Source organism: Choloepus didactylus, chromosome 18 (genome assembly GCF_015220235.1).
Source record: "Choloepus didactylus isolate mChoDid1 chromosome 18, mChoDid1.pri, whole genome shotgun sequence".
In the NCBI taxonomy this organism is placed as follows: domain Eukaryota; kingdom Metazoa; phylum Chordata; class Mammalia; order Pilosa; family Megalonychidae; genus Choloepus; species Choloepus didactylus.
Genome location: NC_051324.1, coordinates 72,896,481 through 72,918,161, shown reverse-complemented (window position 1 = coordinate 72,918,161; position 21,681 = coordinate 72,896,481). Strand labels below are relative to the sequence as shown.

At 57.8% G+C, this 21,681-nt stretch overlaps 1 protein-coding gene and 1 long non-coding RNA gene across 2 annotated transcripts in view; one reads left to right on the top strand and one right to left on the bottom strand.

Annotated features, from left to right (window-relative positions):
- Nucleotides 1-209: 209 nt before the first annotated feature.
- On the bottom strand, nucleotides 210-1,399 carry LOC119514474. The gene is made up of 2 exons (XR_005212828.1): nucleotides 1,086-1,399; nucleotides 210-354 (listed from the first exon to the last, which is right to left on the bottom strand). It is a non-coding gene; the product is annotated as an uncharacterized LOC119514474 (long non-coding RNA).
- A 7,626-nt stretch (nucleotides 1,400-9,025) lies between these two features.
- Nucleotides 9,026-21,681, top strand: part of TIMP2 (TIMP metallopeptidase inhibitor 2) — a 56,463-nt gene continuing 43,807 nt past the window's right edge. The window contains exons 1-2 of the mRNA XM_037808212.1: nucleotides 9,026-9,304; nucleotides 9,436-9,676. Coding sequence (XP_037664140.1) covers nucleotides 9,547-9,676 — 130 coding nt within the window. The 5' untranslated portion in view covers nucleotides 9,026-9,304; nucleotides 9,436-9,546. The remainder of the gene's footprint in view (nucleotides 9,305-9,435; nucleotides 9,677-21,681) is intronic.

Here is a 21,681-nt window from a genome sequence, read left to right as displayed (position 1 = left end):
GTTAAACTAGATAGTGGGTGGAAAGCAGCTTGTAGCAGGTGCTCTGTAAATGTTAGCTAACAAGAATATTCCAAATGTCTCCCCTCACCCCCCTGGAAATGTCTGGATTTCTGAGAAATCATCAGATTTCTCTGTGGCAGACACCTTGGGCAGAGTCCCGCGAGAATCCTGCAAAAGAACAGGGAAGGGGAAATAAAGCCCATTGCTTAGCCATTCTGCCAAGTTGATTTTATTTTTTTATTTTCATAGGCCTGGAGACACAGCCGGGTGTGTTTCACGGATGGGTGAGAGGTTGTGTGCCTTCTCACAGGGGGTGAGGATCCAGAGAGGGCAGTGCAGGAAGCTGGGTTTGCCCTATGAAAGGAAAAAAATCTTGTGCAAAGATAAACTCTCGAAAAATAAAGGTAGCATGCTTCTTTACCCAGAAAAAAACAACAGATAAACCTTCGTGAAAAATGTTCTCCTAGTATTTACATATGAATTACCACGTCTGGGATTTGCTTCAAAATAATCTATTGGGGCGGGTGTTGATGAAACAAAATTGGATGAGTTGATCATTTTCAAACTGGGCAATTGGTGCGTGGGTGATCATTACACAGCGCTGGCTCCTTTGGGATATGTTTGAAATCTGCATCCTGCAAAAGTTTCTAACAAGCTGGAGCATGGCCAGAGTTGAGGCGTGATTCCCTGCTCTGGGCATGACAGGGACAGGGACAGGGACAGCGTACCCCGACCGGGGCCAGCCAGGCAGCCTGGGGCCCCAGCCCCTCACCCACTGCCACCCTCTCCCTGTTGACTCCCGCGTTGTCCAAGAACCCTTGCGATGAGCGATGAGTGATGAGCACACCTCTCGGCGGGAACGTGTGCCGCCTGGTAGCAAGTCACCACCAGCTGCTGCCCGTCTCCCCCGCGTTGCTCACCTCCAGAGCTGCCAAGTGGGCGGCCCAGGCCCGGCCCCACCCCTGCTCCATGCCCCGGCCTCAGCTTCCTGGAGTCCCCCGAAGGCCCCAGCCCTCTCCTGCCTCCATGCAAGCTGGCCCTTCCATCGAGGACCTGCTCCCCCTCTTCATGCGGAGAGCTCTTACTCAACTCCGGGCCTCGTTGAGATGTCTCTTATTCCAGACGGCCTCTCCGGGTCACTCCCCCTTGCTGGTGCCCTCCCCTGGCCCTGGGTGCCACGCTCTTTGCAGTTGGCCCTTTGCCTCTTTCTCGCACCGAAGGGTGCGTGGTGGGAGGGTGGGGCACCTCTGGCTCCGTCCACCCGTGTCCCCAGCATCTAAGGCAGCCCTGGCATGTGGCCGCGGCTCAGTCAGAACCTGTTGGACAAGTGAATGAATGAAGTGTGCAGTCTCGTGGGGAAGACAGACAAGGAAACAATGAACCCATGAGATGAAGTGCAAAGAGAGAGATTCCAGAGAGGAGTCCGGGCGATGGGCCGTGGATGTGCAGCTCCCATCTCCACCCCAGCTGGGCACCACCTAGGGCTGAAATCAACCACGCGCCCTCTTCAGTGGCCGATGGTGGCTGCAGGACAGGGTGGGGCTGGGGGACTGGGGCCTCAGCAGGCTCGGTTGTGGACGTAGCCGTGGGTTGAGCGTGAGCAGCATCAGCCGAGGGCGCGGGAGCAGGAAAAGTCCCGTGATGAGGCCCCATCCTGGGCCTTCCTTCTACTCCCACCCGGGGAGTCAGGACAGTTCCCACATGACAGGGAACACTGGGGGGCCCGCGGAGCATCCCCCATTTCCGCAGGACTCCCTGCCTGGGCCTCAGCGCCTTCCCTGCAGCATCTGTGATCAGATGACACCCGCGAGCAGAGGCAGAGCGGGGGCTGGGAAATGCGGGGCGCCCTGAGTGGTGACGAGCCATTGGCCTTGTTCCTGGGTTAGAGAACATCAGGACGTAACCAGACAACCGGGTTAGAGAGGCAGAGGCGGGCAGTGTGATTCGGGGCACGACGGTGCACGTGCTCTCCCCTGTACAGGGAAGCTGGGTGGCAGAGGGCGAGTGGCCGACACGCGCCATCAGGGCCCTCTGGTCTTTGGAGCGGGGGTGGGGGGCAGTGCTCTAATGGCAGAGGAGGACCCCCAAATCAGGGAGCCGACGAGCCAGGCGGAAAACCAAAGAAAGCAGCTGGAAATGGCGACAGGAACCTGGTGAATCACTTCCAAGGAGCCCGGAGCTGCCTCTGCTCCTTGCACGGCTTCACTGCCTTCTGTCGCTTTGTCGCTGGCCAGAGCCCCCCCACCCCCCACCCCGAGCCTGCTCTTCCCGTAGTCTGGGGCTTCTGCCCGGGTAGAACGAGGCTGCAAGGACTCCCGCCCCGGCCCACCCAGCCCTCCCCCAGGGGTGACGGCCCCTGAGCCGGGCCCTGGACTCGGAAGCCGGTGGCAGGAGGAGGGAGGCTGGTTTGAACAGGGAGGGGTGAGAGGGGCTGGGAGCTGGTGCCCCCAGCCCTGGGCGGACAGCCGCAGCGGCCCCAGAGAAGCCAGAGCCAGAGAGGAGGAGGTGGAAAGGAGGAAGATAGAACATGGAAAGAAAAATACAGTGGAGAGGGGGAAGGCGAGAGGGAGGACACCTCGGGCGCAGGCCTTGAAGTGTGTCCACTGCGGCTCTCAGCACGGGGCCCCGGCCAGTGTGGCCACCCAGCCTCCGAGCGGCCACCTCACGGCCAGGAACTGTCCCTGCCCACAGCCAAGGGCAGGGGAGGGTGGCGGCTGGCGGGGGACCTGGGACCCCCACCTGGCTTCCAGGCCCAGGGGAGCCAGAGACCCTGAGGAGTCGGGTGACAGGCCGTCCCCACAGTGCCCAGAAAGGCAGCTGGGGCTGCTTCACTGGAAGCAGGGAGAGGGGCTCCCTGGCCCCCCACCTGCCGGGGATGGAGGCACAGGACACGGTCCCAGTCCAGAAAGGAGAAGTGTGGCAGGAGTAACTGTGGTGGCCATGGGGGCGGCAGGCTGAGATCCCCGCAGTGCTCCCGTTCGCTTCATTTTCTGCAGGAGGTTCGAGGGGAGCCCAGTGCCTCTGGGGTTCTAGGGGGAGGCAGGGGTGGCAGGTGGAGAAGGGGCGCTGGGTGGGGGTGTGTGGACCCTCAGGCCCCGGGTGGGGGCATCGGCCTCCTGGACCCTCCCTCTGGGAAGGAGGGCCGCGGCCCCTGCCTGAGCCCCCCGGAGGAGGGGAGACACCCTAGTCAAGGCAGGCGGCCATGGAGTCGATGTGAGTGTGAAGGGAACCGGCGAGGAGGTGAGGGCCCCGATTCTCCCCAGCCCGGGGGAGAACCGCCGCGGGGTCGGGCCTGCGTGGCTTCCTCCGGGATGTTTGCCCCCCGGTACCCCATGTGTGGCCTTCAGGACAGCCTCCCCGCCTCATCTGCTTGCTTTCTGGGGTTCTGGCACCCGGGCTCGAGCCGAGCAGCACCCAGCGCTGGGTTCAAGCTGTGCCCAGCTCAGGGGACCTGCCTGTGGAGGGGAGGGGCAGGGGGTGGGAGGAGGCCCAGTCTTCACCCCCTACAGGCCCCTGCGGATGACAGAGAACACAGCCAGGGGCACAGCTGGGGGACCCGACGGCAGGTGACGACCAAGAGCAGCAGAGAGGGTGGGGCGTGGGGGAACCACTCGAAGGTGAAGGAAAAACTGCAGCCAGGAAAAACCAATAGTGATATGCAGGAAGCAGAGAAAAATCCGTATTTCTGCCCAAGGAGGTGTCCGCCTTAGGATGAACCCCATCCGAAAACTGCCTTCCCTGCACAAGGAGCAGAGTGTAAAACTGCTTCCTGTCACCCAAGCTCCCACCACCCAGGGACACCCCATTCACATTTTGGTGAACACCTTTGGGTGGTTCTGTCTCTACCCACTCCTGTGCATAATTTCACATAATTGAAATGGAATACCTTCTTCTCTTTTTTTTTCGTGGGCACTCTTTACACACCAGCTTTGTCATGCTCCTTGCCGCCCTCCCTCTCGGTGGCTGATGCGGACAGCTCGGCGTGTCATCTCCCACCTGCTCTCCAGCTCTACCAGCTGCACGTTCACTCCCCTCTGCCTCACTGTCTGCTTTGCAGAGATGCAGCCGCGTTCTTCGTCTGTCTCTGCATCTTGTCTCTGGCGAGGTCTACAGACAGTTTGGGGTGTCACCACTTGGGGTGGAGTTTGCTACTGGTATGCAGAGGGTGGAGGCCGGGGTGCTGCTGCAACCAGGAGAGCCCCCGCCACACAGAGCGGCAAGCCCACACGCCAGCACAGGATCCTGAGGTGCCCGTGCCGAGGAAAGAGGTTGGAAATCCACCCCGGACGCCAAATGCCACGATGCTGTGTGGACCGACTGGTTCCGCCTTCACACCAGTTAGGCTGTTGTTCCTGACTCACCGGCTTGTCATCTTTGGGATGTGCTGGAGACACTGGGGAGAGGCGTCTGGGCTGGGTCCAGTGTCCGATGCTCGGAGAGGATGGGGTGGTCCATCGTGCCCTGCTGCCCATTTCACACATCACACACCTGCAGCCACCTCGCAGCCAGCCAGACACACGGATGCACTCTCTGTTCTTCCGCAATAGCCACCCACCCCCTGCTGCCCCCAGACTTGCCCAGGACACTGCCTGCCCTTGGGAACTCTGGCTGGATGACTTGGGGGCTGTCTTCCTAATGGAAGATTTTTATGCCCATATGCCAACTGGTGTGCCTGGCTCTCTGGAACCTGCCGGAAAGAGTGTGGGGGCTTCAGTTCCGCTCAAGCTGTCTCTAGGGAGAGAACACTGTATGTTCACGAGGAAATGGATCTCATCCAAACTGGGAGAGCGGATCCACCGAGAAGAGGCACTTCTGCTGTCTGTCTCGTGGCCGGATGGACACGGAGCTCGGCTGAGCGGGGCTGGAGGGCAGGGGAGCCGGAGCAGAGCAGGGGAGGAGGCCTGTCAGGCCTGCTGGCGTTTCCTCCTGGCCCCTGGACAATATTTGCTCTGCCAAGCCCAGGGTGTGTTTCTGGGTGCGTTTGGATGGGGGTGGGATGAGCTGGCCGGCTCGGGGCTGAGAAGGGCTCTTTGGGGCAGGCAGGGTGAGCCTTCCTGGTAGGAAGCGAGTTCCAAAGGGCCCTGGAAGCCCCCTCTGCACTCCGAGCTCCCTCTCACTGGCAGGTGCCGCTCCACCTCCCATCTGTCCTCTCCCCCACCCCACACTGGGAGCCAAGGGTTGGGGTGCACACATAGGCCTGGATGCGGTCTCTCCTGGACCCCTCGTACCCACCCACCAGTGTCAAGGTGAGAGGCTGGTTGATGGAAGGAGTCAGGAGGGGGCCGGCCAGCCACCAGCCCCGGGGCCTCCTTCTCCATCCCCCCCTCCCCGTGTCCCCTCCTGCCCTGGGCTCTACCCTGTGTTGGTGAACCCCTGGGACAAGGGACAAAGAGCACTTGGGGAAAGGCAGCAGGTGTCTTTAGTAGAGTCCTTATCTGAGACTCTGCTTCCTCGGTTCGGGGATGGGGAGATTCTAACTGGGAGAGAAGGAGAGGGGCAAGCCTGAGGTGCCATAAGGAGGGGTCAGCAGACTCAGGTGGGCTCTGGGGGCCGAGGCCACTGCAGGAACGAGGTGGCAGCATGGCTATGGGGGGTGGTGGGGGATGGGGAGCAGCAAGCTGGGAGGGGGAGACCTGGGCACTAGGGCTCAGCCTGTGGCCTGCCCCTGCCATGCCTGTGGACACCAGATGCCTGCACACAACTTAGCCCCACGCCCCAGTCTGCAGCCGTCACATGCAGAAGCAACTTTTACCCCCATTTTGAGGACGGGAAAGATGAGGCCTCTGAGTCGGCCTGCCTCTCTCTCCCCTTGCCATCTCGCTCCCTTCCCCACTCTTGCCCACCCACCCCATCGCTCTGTCCTTGTAGAACGTAAACACGATCCTGTTCCACTTCTGCTCCAAACCCTCCGAAGGCTCCCGCCTGCTTGACAAAAGCCACCGTCCCGGCTATGGCCTGTCCTTCCTCCCACGCCCCTCCCAGGCCTTGGACCCTGCTGCTATTTCGCCACCTCCTTCCCTCTGTCCTGCTGCCCCGGCCCCCTGCCCCAGCCTTGACCGAGCCCAGCATGTCCCAGCCTCTGGGCATCAGGGTCTTTCCACCTGCTGCTTCCAGGAACTTTTGTCTAATCCAGTGACTTCTGAATCCCCTGCTCTTAGAATGGTGTCTAGTCCACAGGGGATGCTCAAATAAATATTTGTTGATGGAAGGAAGGAAGGAAGGATGGAAGAAAGATGGAGGGAGAGAGGGAGGGAGGGAGGCATCTGCAAAGCAAGGGGTGGGTGGGTTCAAGCCTCCTGATTTGGATGCTCTGATTTGGGGGTGGGGGGCAGTTCCCCTCCCTCCGCGGCCCTCAGCCCTGTGTACCTTCCTCCCTGCCCCTGTGCTCCTGGCATCTGAAACCATTTCCATCACCCCTTCACGACATCCCCAACTGTCATGTAAGTCCCAGCTTCTCTTTCAGGAATCTTTTACTCCCTCCCTCCCTTCCTCACTCATTCAACAAGTATTTAACGAGCCATTAATATGTTCTAGACCTGGGGACACAGAAACAAACAACAATTTTTGAAGAGATAGAAACAAACAACAATTTTTGACCCACGGAGCTTCTCTGGAGATGGACTATAACTGAAGTAAGCAAGTTAGATGCATTAGCGGTGATGGAAAACTAGGCAGGGAGAGGGGTGGGGGGAGTGGGGTGGGCTGCACCTCACCCTGGAGGATGGAGACAAAATTTCTGGGAAGTGGGGACTGTGGCAGCTTTGGTGGGACAATGAAGAGTTTGCCGGGACACGGAAGACTCGGGTGGGAGATGGGAGCTCCTGCCGAGGGCCCCGGGGGAGCAGCCTGCAGGCCAGGGCAGGTGAGCTGGAGGTGGTGGCCTGCGTTTGGGAGGAGGCTTGGTTGGCAGGCCAGGTGGGTCGGCAGGTGCGTAAGACGAGGCTCAGCCCGCGGGAGTCAGGTTTGCATGAACTTGATAGAGAGCAGCTAGGGCCACATGAAACACAGGTGGATTGGAGCGGGATCTAGAGAAGGGAGGGTGAGAACCAGAAACTTCTATAACAGGTGCCTGCTTGGAAGAGATTGGCTGTAGAGGGAGCAGAGAAACAGGGCCCTCTGGCAGGCGACGTGCGGTCCAGAGATTTTCATTCAGCTCTTACCGGGAAAACTCCAGCCTGCTAGTGAGCTGGTGGGAAGGTTCGGTGGAGGGAGATCCCGGGGCAGGTGAGATGGGGCTGCTCCATGGGAGGTTCAGGGAAAACCCTTCACTTCCTCCTCCTTCGGCAGTAGTTTGGCCCCTGCTCCCCTTCTGTGTCACCATCAAACTTACCCGGGAGGTATTTATCCCACTACCACATACTCACTTATGTGTACATCTCGCCTAAAAGACTGAGCCCCTTGACAATGTGATTGGGAAAGCCATGTGGATCACACTCCCCTTTGTCCAGTGTAAGGATGGATGAATAGAAAAAAGGGGGCCAAAAAAAATGCACCTAGTGATCTTTTTTACCTTGTTCTTTTTCACTTTAATTTTTATCCTTATTACTTTTGTGTGTGTGGTAATGAAAATGTTCAAAAATTGACTTTGGTGATGGATGCACAACTATATGGTGGTACTGTGAACAACTGATTGTATGCTTTGTATGACTGTATGGTATGTGAATGTATCTCAATAAAAATTGAATTATTTAAAAAAAAAAGACTGAGCCCCTAAGTTATGTGTTTCTTTCCTATAAACTGACATATAGGTTCTAGATTCTGTGTAGCTCAGCTGCTTTTTGTTCCACTTAAAATGAAAAAAAAAGGAAGAAAGAAAAGTAAAGAAAAAGGAATGAAAGGTTACAGGCAGTCAAAGTGTAATGACTTTCTGAACTAACTGTACTTTAAATAGTTAACATCAAACATCATTTTATGAACAACCACCACCACATTTTACACTAACAAAAGCTGAAAAAGTGAGTTTGGATTTGCAAGGGTGCTCAAAACCACTGCTCTGCAGATGAACTTTTCTCCAATGTGTCTGATTCGAAGCACATATAAACAGAAAACCATTGTTTCCATTGTTCTAGTATTTTCCAAAGTTTCCTATCCTGAGTCAGCACCACACAATTCAGCAGACAATTGTTTTTTAATCTTGTTGTTTGCCCCCTTTTACATCTCCCTGGCTAGATTACAGACACCCTGTGAGACTGGGCTGGGTGCTGGAGGGGCCCAGGGCAGGTTCAATGACAGGTAGATGGGGACGTCTGTGGACTCCAATTCACCACCCTTCTCACTCTGTCCTGGCCTTTGAGTCCCTCTGCCTTTCCTGGAACTCAGAGCTGTTCTGGGAAAAATCCTTCGACTCCAAAAAATGTGAGCCAGGGGAGGGAGCTGGGAGGGGCCAGCCAGCACCTCCCTTACAATCCTACTGGTTCAGGGGCTCGCGGGCCCAGCCCCCTGTCCCTTGTTGGCTGGTCAAAAATATGGCCAGTTTATGTAAAATCCTGTTTTGTTCACAGTAACCCTTCCCCCTCCCACCCCTACCCCCCTCTCCAACTAAATGGCCAAGTGCACTTAAAATTCTAAGGCTTCATCTGGAAAAGGAGCCCTCGGTCAGTTTCACAGAGGCCACCCACCCACTGGGACACGGGGGGGGGGGTAGGAATGACCCCTGCTCCAAAGAGCACATCCCCTTTGCCGTCGGAAAACGGACCCCCAAGGATCGAAGGGAATCCCGCAGTGGCCACCCGCAGCGCCCAGCTGGAGGGGAGGGGTGGTCGGCGGCCGCCGGGTGCCCTTGAGCGACGACTGCGCTGTCTCCAATGCTGAGTCAGAGCTCACGGGGGTGCTGCCCGCCTCCGCGCGCCCCCCTCCCGACCTCAGGCGATTTGGGGGGCTGCCCCGGGGGAGGGGGAGTGCGCGGTGCGGACCCGGCGGCGCGGAAAGGCACCCTTGCCCCACCCCCAGCCGTGCCAGGTTGGGCACAACAAAAGCCCGGGTTTTGGGGAGGGCCGGGGAGGCGCGGCAGGCGCGGGAGGCGCGGGAGGAGGGGGCTGCTGGGAGCGCCCGGAGCCGGCACTGGCCGCCCGCCACCGGGAGGAGGGGCGGAAGATCCTTCGAGCGCAGTAAAAGCCCGGCCCGGCCCGCGCCCGCCGCAGACGCATCCATAGAAGGCAGTCGGCGGAGCCGCGGAGCCCGGCTGCGGCGCGCGCTCGGCCCGCCGCCCCGCACCCCGCTCGCTCCTCGGCGCGGCGAAGGCTCCCCCCCGGCGGCGCCCGGCCCGCGCCGCCCCCGAGACAAAGAGGAGAGAAAGTTTCCGCGGGTGAGTGGGGCCAGGTGCCGAGGGGAGTGCCCGGGCGCGGGAGGGGACCCCCTGGCCTCGCCCCCCGGGGCCCCGGGCGCGCCCCGAGGCGGAGCGCGCAGCCTGAGCCCCCGGCCTGTCCCTCCCGCCAGCCCGCCGGAGAGGAGCCGCGCGCCGGGAGAGGAGGCGGCGGCGGCCGAGCCCCGAGCCCGAGGAGCGAGGAGCAGCGCCCTGCCCGGCCCGCGCCGCGCCCCCGGCCCGCCATGGGCGCCGCGGCCCGCAGCCTGCGGCTGGCGCTCGGCCTCCTGCTGCTGGGGACGCTGCTTCGCCAGGCCGACGCCTGCAGCTGCTCCCCGGTGCACCCGCAACAGGCGTTTTGCAATGCGGACGTAGGTAAGGAGCGGCGCCCCGGACCCCCGCCCGCGTCCGCGCCTCCCCACGCGGGCGAGGCGGCGACCCCCGCTGCCACCGAGGCGGGTCCCTCGGCCTCCTCGCAGAACCCTGCAAGTTGACGCCAAATCGTACTTTCTTTTTCCCCTTCCTTATCGCCCTTTCTTTCCCTGCTGAGATGCTTCTGAACCTCAAAATTCCACCGAAATTCCACTGTCGCCCCAGCCCCAGAGAAGGGAGCCAGGGAACGGGCTGAGGATTGGGATTTGGCAGGCGGCACACCCTGGGATGCCAGCGCTGGGGGTGGGGAGAGTGGGGGACACAGCGCCGGGGTGGGGTGGGCTGGGGGTGGGCGGGGCAGCCCCCCTCCGAGGTCTGGAAGAGTGGGGACCCTCGGTAGAAACTTTCACAGGGGAGGCAGGAGTTGGGCTCCCCTGGGCTTGGGGCTGGGTGGGGAAGGGCTGCTTCCAACAGCCCCATTTGGGGGTTTGCCGGACTAAGGGGGCAGGATGGAAGCTTCCCTGCCCCCGGCCGGTTCCAGGGGCTTTGAGGGCAGTGGATAAGGGGTTAAAGCCCCGTGGGCCCAGGAGACCCTACAAACAGGGCTGGGCAGGGAGGAGGATCCTTTGGTGTTTTGCTCCTGGTGATGGCATTTTTTTTCCCTGGACATCCGCAAAAACTGGAGACTCCTGGTGCCTGGAGGGGCCGGGGCTTGTGTGACGGCTTTAACTCTCCAGCAAATATATATTCCCCGCAGGACTCCTTGCCCCCGAAAGGTGGGAGCCAGAGAGGAGGGGAACAATTATTTGTTGGGATTTGTGGAAGGGCAGGAATGGGGAGGATGCGGCCAGCAACGGGGGAGTCAGCTGGGTGGGGGGTCCAGAGGCCTGCAGGCCTGGTGATGGCTGGCCACCGGGAAGCAGGGGTCTTCCTGGGCAAGTTCATTTCAACCGCAATGACAGATGACCGCTGGTTGCCCCTGTGGCCCCCCTCTGCCTTTGGGTTTATTTTTTGCTCAGCCGCCTGCCACCAGGCCAGATGTGGGAGGCAGGGTATCAGGGTGTCCCCCACACTCGAAGCCAGAGTGTCTGTTTTGCCTGTTGTCATACCCTCCCTGCACCCCGACTCCTAGCCTCACCCCAGTTGGCCGTTGGGGATTGATGGGTGGCTGGGCAGCCTTGGGCTTGGGGTGTGGTGTGTAGTTTCCACAGAACCCGATTTGGGTAAAGTGAGGTTTTTTTTCAGATTTGGCTTCGGTGCTTAGCAAGATTTGGGGGAGAAAGAGAGGCTCCTCCCATTGGGGGAGCCAGGGATAGCCTTCCATGGGGTGTCCCCGGGGGCAACAGACTCAAGCAGTCTTTGCAGAGGGAGACAGAGACAGAGAGACAGAGAGAGGACAGGCAGAGAGAGGCCTGTGTGTCGTGGGGCAGAGTCATTGTCTGGGGCAGAACCAGGCTGAGACCCTAGAGGAAACCCACATCTCATCAGACCCCGAGGTTTGGTCTGCAGACACGGAGCTGGAGGAGCTGGACCTTGGGACCACCCCAGCGCCCTCAGCTGCTGCGGGGAGAGTCTCCAGCCAGCTGCTCTGACCTCCTCCCCCTGTTTCTCTGTGCAGTGCCCCGTGGTAGGGCCTGTTTCTGCTTTGGGTTTGGATCCTGGAGCTTTGGCTTGCCCTGAGGCTCCTTCTCACCTTTGGCATTCCTCTCCTCTGCCTGCTTTTCCTGGCACGTGTGTCCACATTACTGCATCTCAATCCCTGTCCAGCCAGTGCCCTGCCCCCACCCAGCGCAGAGGCCCCGTCGGGCCCAGCTGATTTCAGAGGCAGGCTGCCGGCTCTTGTGCCCCCATCCTCACTTCCCAGCTTGGTGACTCTGGGTATAGCGCCTGGGACCTCCCAGATGAGGCTTGTGTAGGCCGGGTTCTTGAGGCCCTAAATAAAGGTGACAGTGAAAGCCAGGACCTTTCCAATTTTCTATCCTCCTTTTAGGGCTATGGCTTGAGACCACCTCAGCAGTGGTTCCCCACCCAGCTGGGAGCAAAATTGCCTGGGGTAGGGGTGGGCAGGCTCTGTGCAGCCAGGCAGGGACCCAGGGGTCCCACAAGGAAGGGTGTGACCCGGAGGCTGACTCTCCCGTGGCATGCTTGCTCCTTTTGTTGTGGGCTGGGTGCAGACTTACTAAAATGTCCTGGTGTCTACAAGAGGCAGTTGGCTTCAGAAACAATCAAATTTCTTTAATTAAAGTCTGTCCTTGAGCAGATTTCTGGAAGGGCTTTCCCTAGCTCTTGCAGCCAGTAGGATTGGAATATGACCAGCAAAGAGATTCACTATGAGCTTATAAAATTTAGGCTGAAGGGGGTGGTAAGAGATTCCTGGCCTCCTCCCGGAAAGTCGGGTCACACAGGAAGCACTGCACTTCTCAGTGGAGTGGCCCAAGTCCCGTCACCTAACGGGGTCCTTCACCATCTCCTGCAAGTCTGCCTAGCTCCAGAAATCGGGCTCCAGACCAGTGATGGGCTCTCAATACCACCGCACCTGGAGCCTGGAGCTGCTTAGCCAGCTGAGCTACCTGGCAGGCCTGGGCCACCTGGCCGGCTCCTAGAGCCTGGGGTGGACCCAGGAGGTCTCCGGACCAAGAGAAGGAGGTCTTCCCTTAGGCCTGGGTGGTGAGGCCCAAAGCCACATTATCCCAGAAGAGCTCCTGTGATGCCATCTTTCTCAGGAGGTTCCCTGTTCCAGAAACTGCTTTCCCCAAGCCTGCTGAGGGTCTCCAGCACCACAGAGAGGGGCCCACAGCCAGGGGACAAGGGGTGGCCTGATCTCCCGTGGGACGCAACAGGCCGTGTGCACACCCCTGTGGAGACCTGACTGGTAGGGGCGGCCACCGCAGAAAACAGGCAGCGTGTCCTCAAAAATAGCCCTCTCCTCCCCTGACACCTGTCCGAGGTTGGACTCCCGGGTGTTGAATTAGGTGCTAGGTGCATGGGCAGGGGGCACCCCACCCCAAAGGGCACCGCTGGCCTGCCGTCTTCACTTTGTACATCCCAATTTGTCCTCTCGGGCCTGACTGCGGTTCCGCCAGCAGCTGTGGAGGGAGAAACTAAACCTGCGGACCAGGTGGTCTGTGGATTCACAACGTGTGGTTGGGAGCCGGCGGGGCCCGGCACGAAGTAAGACAGATTTGACTGATTCCAGCAAATAATTGACCATGGGTGGACTTTCCAAATACCCGAATTCAGAAGCAGCAGTGCAACAAAGGGAAGGGCATTTGCAGGGTGTGTAGATAGAGGGTTCCGATGGGAGGATGGGGGAAAGGGGCCATGGGGGTGCCTGAAGCTCCTTGGCTCGGCTTTGGACAGCGTCCCCGGAGGGACACCTTCTCTCGGGACAGACTGGAACCCCAGTTGCTGGCAGCTGCCAGGGTTGGGAGACGGGAAGGTGGGAGGGTTGTGTGCAATCGCGGCAGACAGCTGGAAGGGGGCTCTCCCACCGCCGCCCGCTCCTCTCTGTCTGGGACCCTGGGACACAGTGCCAGCCTGGGACCCCCTCTGGCCTCAGGTGTTTGTATTTTTAAGACTCCTCAGGTGATTTTGGTGCTGGCCGACATTGGCACAGAGAAGTTGTTTCCAAAGTGGGTACCCAAGGCATTTGTGGTGCCATGAGATGCTAGAAATATTTGGTTTATGGATCGACAGTTGCACTTACATGCAATTTTAAATGAATACACAGCCATCACTTTTCCCTTTGTGGCTAGAGTGTCTGAACAAAAACTGTGGAGACTGCTGCTTTTTTGAGCACCTCAGGGGGCAGAGGGTGCAGGGGGCAGGGTATAGGGAGAAGCCTCTAGTGGGAAGCTGTGAGGCAGCCAGGGGGACTGGAGAGAGGGAAGAGGACTTCCGACGCAAGGGATGCTCAAGAGAGAGATGGGGGGTGCGGGTGGGATGCAGACGGCACTGCCCTGGCCCAAAGGGACCTCCAGTCCTGGGCCCTGCGGCACCTACTCATCTGGCCCACCTGAAATCCGTGCTGGCTGGAACCACCTGGAGCCAAGTCCTGGTCCCGTCTCCGGTGCCTCCATATTGCGGGAACGAGGGGCACCTGTGGGAAAGGTCATCGCGACCGAGACGAGTCCCCTTTTACAGCTGAAAGGACTGGCTGCTTCCTGGGTGAGCTCCGTCAGACTAGTATCTCGGGTAAAGCCTCTGGAATCCACCAGCAAGGCGGGTTGACGTTTGCCCGCAAAAGTAAACTGAGATGTAGTCTTTATACAAAGGGGAACTTTACCTGGGGTTTATGGATGCCCGTCCAGAGGTAGGCTTTGGGGACCCCGAACCCTGAAACGGTGAGCGAAGTGTGTGTGTGTGTAACTGTGGTGCGTACGGCTCTGTGTGCGCTTGTGTGTGGCTCTGTGTCAATGCACATGTGTTTCTGGGGACAAAGGCCACCGCTTCCACCAGATTCTTAGAGGCCTGGGCCTCACTGCCTTTTCCAAGGCCTCTCTCAGGGGTTGGGGTTCTGTGCTCCGTGGGAACCTGGGCCTGGCCTTGGTTTTCCCCTCCTGGAAGTCTTATCACCTCACTTTGCACCTGGTCTGCTCAGAGGCGCCACCACCCCGGGGAGGGCCAGACATTTGGCACAGGGCGTTGGCACCGGGAAAGGACGTCCCCAGGCACCTGTGTCCTCCAGCCGGGCTGTGCAGGCCCCTGGGGAAGGAGCCACAGCAGACTGCGGGGGTCCTTCTGCCAAAATACGGCCAGGGCTGGACAGTGCCCCTGGGTGCTGAGCGCTAAACCCCAACAGGGAGGGGTCTGGGGTGCAGCCTCGCTGTGTGTCTTAGGTACCTGCACTTTGTGGAATTTATTGCAGAGGTTTTTTCCTCTAACTGAATAGTGGCATTTGGGGTGCCTACTGTATGCAAAGTGGCGTCCTAAGTGCTTCAAAGCTAAAAAGAAATGAGGTGGTTTCGCAAAGGAGCACCTGCCTGCAGGGACAGGAGGGAAGGGGCAGCAAAGCTCTCGCCCCTTCGGCCTTGTGTTACAGTCAGGGCAGCCGACCCAGAGGGAGAGTGCCAGGATGTCGGGTCTGGGGGCCTCGATGGAGGGTGGCTCGTCGAGGTGGGGTCTGGGGGCCTCATGGAGGTGGGGTACGCCCTGCGGGCCTCGGGAAGCAGCGTAAGGGAAGGCCGGAGAGCCTGGGCTGAAGTGGGGAGCCCGGTGCTTGCAGGGGGCGAGGGGGACGGGCTGGGAAGGGGCTGAGCCAGCTGGGTGCCCCAAGTCTGGGCAGAGCAGCGGCGCCTGGAGCCGGCAGCCATGGCACCTGCTGAGAGGTTCTTCCCTCTTTCCGTGTAGTAACCCGCATGTGACGCGAATTGGCCATTCCACCGCAGGTTTTTGTGACCTCCTGGGAGCGGTAATTTGGGGGGCTTTTAGACATTCGGGGGCAGATCCGGAAGGCAGGAGAGCAAAGTTGAGAGGCTCGTGGGCGGCCGGGTGAGTGGAGTGGAGGAAAGGCCTGGGGTCAAGGTGTCCCCCGGCCTGGGTCAGGTGGTCAGGCAGGGAGAGGCCCTGGAGTTCTGTTGGGACAGGGTGGCGCTGGGGTCTGAGCAAGGAAGTGCCCAGCTGTGACTTCACAGGCCGTGGAAAATGTGTGCGTGGGGCCTCGGACGGAGAGAGCGGGACACGGGACCCGAGGGCAGGAAGGGAGGATAAGGGGAGCTGGGAGTTGTATCAGGCGAGTGCACTTACATTTTACCAAATAGTTATCAAACCACCCAGGAGCAGAGCACTGCCAGCACCCCAAACCCCTGTTGATCCTTCCTGGTCCCATCCCCTCCTTCTCTTAGAGGCAATTGCTATCCTCGTTTTTATGGTAATATTTCCCCGGCTTTTCTTTATAGGGTTTTACTACCACTGTTAAGGAAAAAAAAAATGCGTACACATTTAAATGCATGCATTAAAAAAAGACTAGAAGTAGCCATCAAAATTCTAGGTGGGGGTAAGATCGTGGGTGACTTTTTATTTCCTTTGGCTTATCTGTTTTTCCTGAATTTTCTGTGGTTACTGTGGATTAGTTGTGTCATGATTTTCAAGTCAAAAAGCATTTGGGATACAAAGAAAGGCAGACAGGTGGGAGGGAAGGAGCCGGTGAGAGGGGGAGGGGGCTGTGTTGGGGTGGGGGACCACCTGCCCCGGGCCTGTTTAACCTTGACCCAGGGTCCTCGGAGATGCAGATCATGCACAGAAGGATTTATTGCCCCTTGAAAACCCGGTTCTCGATCATCCAGCTCGGGAAACTAGAGCTACTTTTCTAACAGCTTGAGATACAACTCACATACCATTACAGTTCATTCATTTAAAGAGTACAGTTTGGTGGCTTTTAGGATATTTGCAGAGTTGTGCAACTATCACCACAATTTTAGAACATTTTCTTCACTCCAAAAAGAAACCCCGTCCCCATCACAGTCACTCCCCATTCTCCCCTCCCCCAGCCCCCAGCAAACCCCATCTACCTTCCACCTCTGTGGGTTGGCTTGTTCTGCACATTTCCTATAAATGGGATCCCGTGACTGGCTTCTGCCACTTAGCACGTTTTCCAGTTCATCTGCGTTGTAGCGGGATCAGAATGTCGTTCACGTTAGTGGCTGAGTACTGTTCTGTTGTAGGATGGATCGCATTTTGCTTCTCCTGTCATGGATGGCATTTGGGTTGTTTCCACTTGTTGACTGTTAGCAGTTTACTGCTGCTATGAACATAAATCTATGAGTCTTGGTGGGGACATCTGTTTTCCTTTTTAGGTTATCTTTTAAAAGCAGGTCACCCGTGCCTCCTACATTGTCCCCAATCATGGCCCCGTGAAGAAGGAGGAAAAGCCGAGGGTGGGAGGCAGGTGGGGCTCAGACCACCCCCAGGGCTGGGGCTGGCTGGGAAGGGAACTGGGCCTTCCCCAGGGGCCCCCCGGGCAGATCACTCCAGACCTCGGGGCAGCCTTTTTTCCACTATAAATTGAGAATGGTATTATCTGCCCTAAATATCTTGCTAGGTTGGGGTTCGAAACTGATCAAAACTGCTTTAAAAAATAGACTTCTGAGCGAGATCGTCTGGTGGTGGTGGCGGCAAGGGTCGGGTAGAAGCAGGAAACCGCCCAGCCTAGACCAAAGGAAGTTGAGCCAGAGGCCCCGAGATCCTGCTAGGGCGCTGCTTCCTCCTGCCACTGGCGTGTCCTGGTGGCCAGCAAGTCCTGCTGTCCCCGGGCTCTGCTGGGACAGGATCCGAGCCGAGCACAGAGGGAGCTCAGGCACAGCTGGTCCCAGCACCAGGACCATGTTGGATTTTTTCCTTGTTTTCTTATCTTGAAAATTTTCCAACCCACAGAGAAGTTGCAAGAACAGTACAATGAACACCATATACCTTTGCCTAGATTCGCTGACTTGTGTTTTGCCATATTTGTGCTATTATTATTACTTTATTTTTTGTGCTGAGCCACCTGAGAATAAAATGTATTCACCCTGACACTTCACCCCTAAATATTTTGGCACGCACCTCCTAAATACAGGACATTCTCTCCCACAACATGATACAGTTGTCAATTGTGGGAATTTCAACCTTGACATATCCATCTGGGATTCATCCGTGCCAGACTTCCCAAAATGAAATGATAATATCTTCTGGCTGCCTTTGTTCTGGTCTGAGATCATGAATTGCAGTGAGGTGTCATGTCTCTCTAGTTTGCTTTAACCCAGAACGACCCACCACTCATGGCGTGATATTTTTGAAGAGTCCCAGCCAGTCATTTTGCAGATGGCCCCTCCATGTTTCCCCAGACTAAACTCGGGTTGTGTGTCTTGGGCAGTGGTTCTCCGGAACCAAGGCTACGTCCTTCCTGGTGCATCCTGTCAGGGGCCCTCGATGCCATTTTGTCCTGGGACAGAGTTTGTATGACTAAGTCCCGCAGTGGGTAGTCGAGCTCCTGAAACTTTGCTGGCCTGTCAGGGGTTGGCAAACTACACCCGTGGCCGGGCTGGTCGCCTTCTACTGTCAATAAAGTTTTATTGGAACACACCCACCCCCTACATTTGCATATCTGTGGCTGCTTTTGTCCTACAACAGTTGTGACAGAGACTGAATGGCCTGCAAAGCCTAAAACTAGGCATTGTCTGGCCCTTTAAGAAAAAGTGTGCTGACCCCTGGCCTAAGTCATTGAGGCCACCTGTGCAGGTACACACTTCCTGGCACTGCATGGAGGTGGCTGGTTTCTCTCTCACCTGGTTGCCTGTTCCCGATTTGCCCGACGCAAGCAGGATGTCTTGAAAAAAAAAATGACACCTGCATAGGGGATCATCTTCCAAACCGACCCTGCAGATGTGGTGAACTTCCCCACCTTTCGGGCCTAGAAGAGGGAAAGGTGAGCTTCAGGGCACCCGCCTGGTTTCCTGTTGTGGAATGCTCCGCAGGTGAAGAACATTCTTCTGAGATCTCATATTTTTCTGAGGTCTCATCAAGGCGTACCCAGGGACAGGCTGTGGCTGGGGTGAGGCTTTGCCTGGTCTTTCCTGCTCTGCGTTCTGGGGAGACTTGTTGGCCTTGCTATTGACCCCGTCAGGTTTGGGGCCACCGTCCACAGACCCAGTAAAGCTTGGCTCAGAGGCTCTGCTCAGGGCCCACTTGAACGTCTGACTCTTGAGTTCACCAAGAATGAGGGTGGGGACCAACGTTTTAGAGAAAAAGATGAAGTGAAAGGAATTGGGAGGAAAGGCTGGGTCTCCGGAGCCAGGTGGGACTGGTTCTGAGTCCAATTCTAGTTCCTCTCTGGGCCTCGGTTTCCTCTTCTGTAAGCAAAACCCTTGAGGGGCTCAAAAGATGTCAGTCCCTGCTTCCACCCGCCCCGTCTAGAATTTTGAGACCCCACGCGGTACTTTTGAGAAACCTCGTGGCCTCTGTCCCTGGAGGTGTTTAAGAAGAAAGTTATTTATAGTGAACAGGAAATAAGCTCCCCTTCTCATGAGGTACGGCCAGCTCTCCATATTCCCTGTTCTGTGACGTTTCAGCCTGGCCAGGCTGTCAGCTGCCAGGCTTGCTTCTGCGTCCCTTCTGCCCTTGATCTGTGTCCAGAGTTCAGGGAACGGGGACCGGTTTTCAGAGCAGCCTCACATTACAGGAGGAGGATAAGTTTGCATCTTAAAAGATCACCCCGGATCCCAGCACTTAAGAGAAATGTTGCCTCTGGTGGCCTGCCCCCCTGCCGTGTCCATGCCACCGTGTCCCGCTAACGAGCTGGGACTCAGGGCGCCGAGTGGTGGACCCTCCCAGGCCACTGTGTCCCCCGACTGCTGCGGTGTGGGAGGGAGTGGAAAATGAGGCGAGGATCGGGAAGCAAGCCAAGAATGCACTGGAAGCGTTAGGCACGAGAACTCAACGTGTAAAGTGACCCAGCATGCCTCAAGCGTGTGCACAGACCTAATGGAATCTGGGCCTTTGGTGCCCTGTGGGGGGCCAGGGCCTTTCTGACGCCAACACGATTGCATGACTCCTCTGCCCCCATCACACGGCTGGTGTACCGGCCCGGCCCAGGGCAGCTTCGACAGACCACACTCGATTTGTCATCAGGAGAAAGGCCGAAGGGTCCTTGGCGTCCTCAGGTCCCTGGTGGGGTGTGTCTGGAGCAGAGTGTCCGTTTCCAGAGGCAGCGTTTAGGCCACGGGAGGGACGCTCCCCACGTTTGTGGACAGAGGCGGAGATGAAAATGCACAGGCCTCGTTCTCCTGGGCTCCCTGTGCAGCATCTCCTCGTCTGAGGGTTCTCTCTGGTCCTTCTAGCATTTAACCTTCAGTCCTCAATTGTCCCCTGGAGAAAAGGGCCAGCAAGTCCCTGCCCAGGACTCAGGGGGAGCAAGAGCAATGAGGGTCCCCGGCTCTCGGCCCGACACCCCTCCCCTTGGCCCAGCTCCCAAGAAAGGGAATGAAAGAGCAAATCCACTGTGTTCTTTGCTGGTTGTTACCAGTTCTGATGCAGTCACTGCTCGTACCTTTAGGGTGAGGAGGTCCATGGTCTGGGGCCTCAGTGCAGGCCTCTCCCTCTTCTGATCCACGAGGACTCCGCTCAGTGGGTAAGGCCAGTGTCAGCTCCTCTCCGTGAGGATGGGGGTGGCCGACGACCTGCCCAAGGTCATGCAGCTGTGAAGTGGGAGCCAGGGTTCCGAGGTGACCAATCCTGGCTCGTGTTCCTGGAAACAGGATTAGGCCTCACAGCTTTGGACTTTCCATTGCTTTTTCCATTTGGCCAGGAGGATTGTCGTCTTTGGAGATGCTTGACGATAAGTATATTTTGTCTTAACGTTAGCCGTTTAGAGACTTAGAAGGGCAATTTGGCAGCACTTATCAAGGGCTTTAAAAATAAGTATTCGCTTTGATCCAGCAATTCTATATCTAGGAATTTTTCCTAGGGAAATAATTAAAGACACGTGCAAGGGTTTTGTCCTGAGGCCGTTCATCCCGGTCCTGCTTATCTCAGAAGGGCAGCCCGTGTGGCTTGATTAGCAGACTCTGTCAACTGAAATGTGAAATGTGTGGATAAATTAGGGGAGATAAGGCTTTATTTTGCAAGTGCATATTTTCTAATTTTTCTAAAATGTATTTGAAGTACACATGTCATTTTTAAAGCTAGAGTTTGATACAATGTGAGTATTTCCAGCCAACATTCAGGGCCGTGGTTGGTCCTCGGTGGGTGGTGGGGCCAGTGGGGAGGAGGGCTCGGTCAGCAGAGCAGATGATGAAGAGGAGGGAATTGCTGAGATAGTGTCAGGAGAGCCAGGGCTGGGGGCAGATGCCCTAAATCTGGAAAAGCCTTAGGTCTTTTCCAGGTGGTGATGACGTCAGGGCTGTGGCTTCTGGAGGGGCCAGCAAAGGCCCTGCCTGCCGTGTTTTTTGGCTGCTGTGTCATTCTGCTCCCTACCAGAACTTCTCCCTTGCTCAAGGGCGGGTTCCAGGACCATGCCGAGAGGCCAGGGGACTTGGGGATCTTTTCCAGAAAAGGAGAAATAGACACAAGAGTTTGTATCAATAGGGCCGAGAAGAGGGGCAGGGGCCAGACTGGCTAGAGCCACCATCTGCCCAAGGACGTTCCCACATGGACACCCCCTGACCTGCCCTCGTCCCATGTGGAGACCCCCAGACCTGCCCTCAGTGTGGACCAGGGACCTCCCCAAGGGCCCTTCCAGCCCTGTCCCAGGGGCACCTCCCTGGACACAGACCTCCCCGAGATTTCCGAGGCTGTGCCAAATGGCAGCTCTTTGCTTTCTGCTCTCAAGAAACAAAAATCCTGAGAAGCTGGGGCTTTGACTTCTTGAGATGAAAAGCATGTTCCCCAAACTAGATTTCTTCATTGCCAAATATGTAGTTGGGGGTGGGGGCGTGCCTGCCCTAGAAACAAGGCCAAGAGTGTCTGGTTTCTTATTTTGGGGTGGGGGTGGAGTGGGGTGTGCCAGGGTGTTTTCTCACCCACCTCCATCTCGGCTCGGCCTGGTGTCGCGGAGGCTTTTGCAGCAGGCACACGTCGGCCTCTCCCTGAGTCGGAACATGAGCTCTCCCTCCAGGAGAAGGGGTGGCAGCGTCGTCAGCAGGGCCTGACCTTGAAGCGTGTCCCCTCGGCAGCCTGGCAGCTCCAGAAGGCGTGACGCTGCCAGGCTGGGAGGGATGGGACGCCTTCGAAACGCTGAGCCGCTGCCTGGCCCAGCTGGCTGAGCCCAGTCCTCGTGATCGTCCCTCCCCACACGCGGACCTGTGTCCCCTCCCTCACCCCGGCTTCACCCCTGCTCTGATGTCACAGCACAAGTGCATCGTTCCCATGGCAACGGCCTGCCAGAGTGCCCAGTGCAGCAGACGCTGGGCTGCTGGTGGAGGCAGGGAGCTGCCGTTCCAGCCAGCTTTGGTCAGTGGCCCTGGGGACCCCAAGCCGACCCCCACAGTGCTGGGCCCCTGGCGCGTCCGCCCCCTTATCCATTAGGAGGAGGAGGT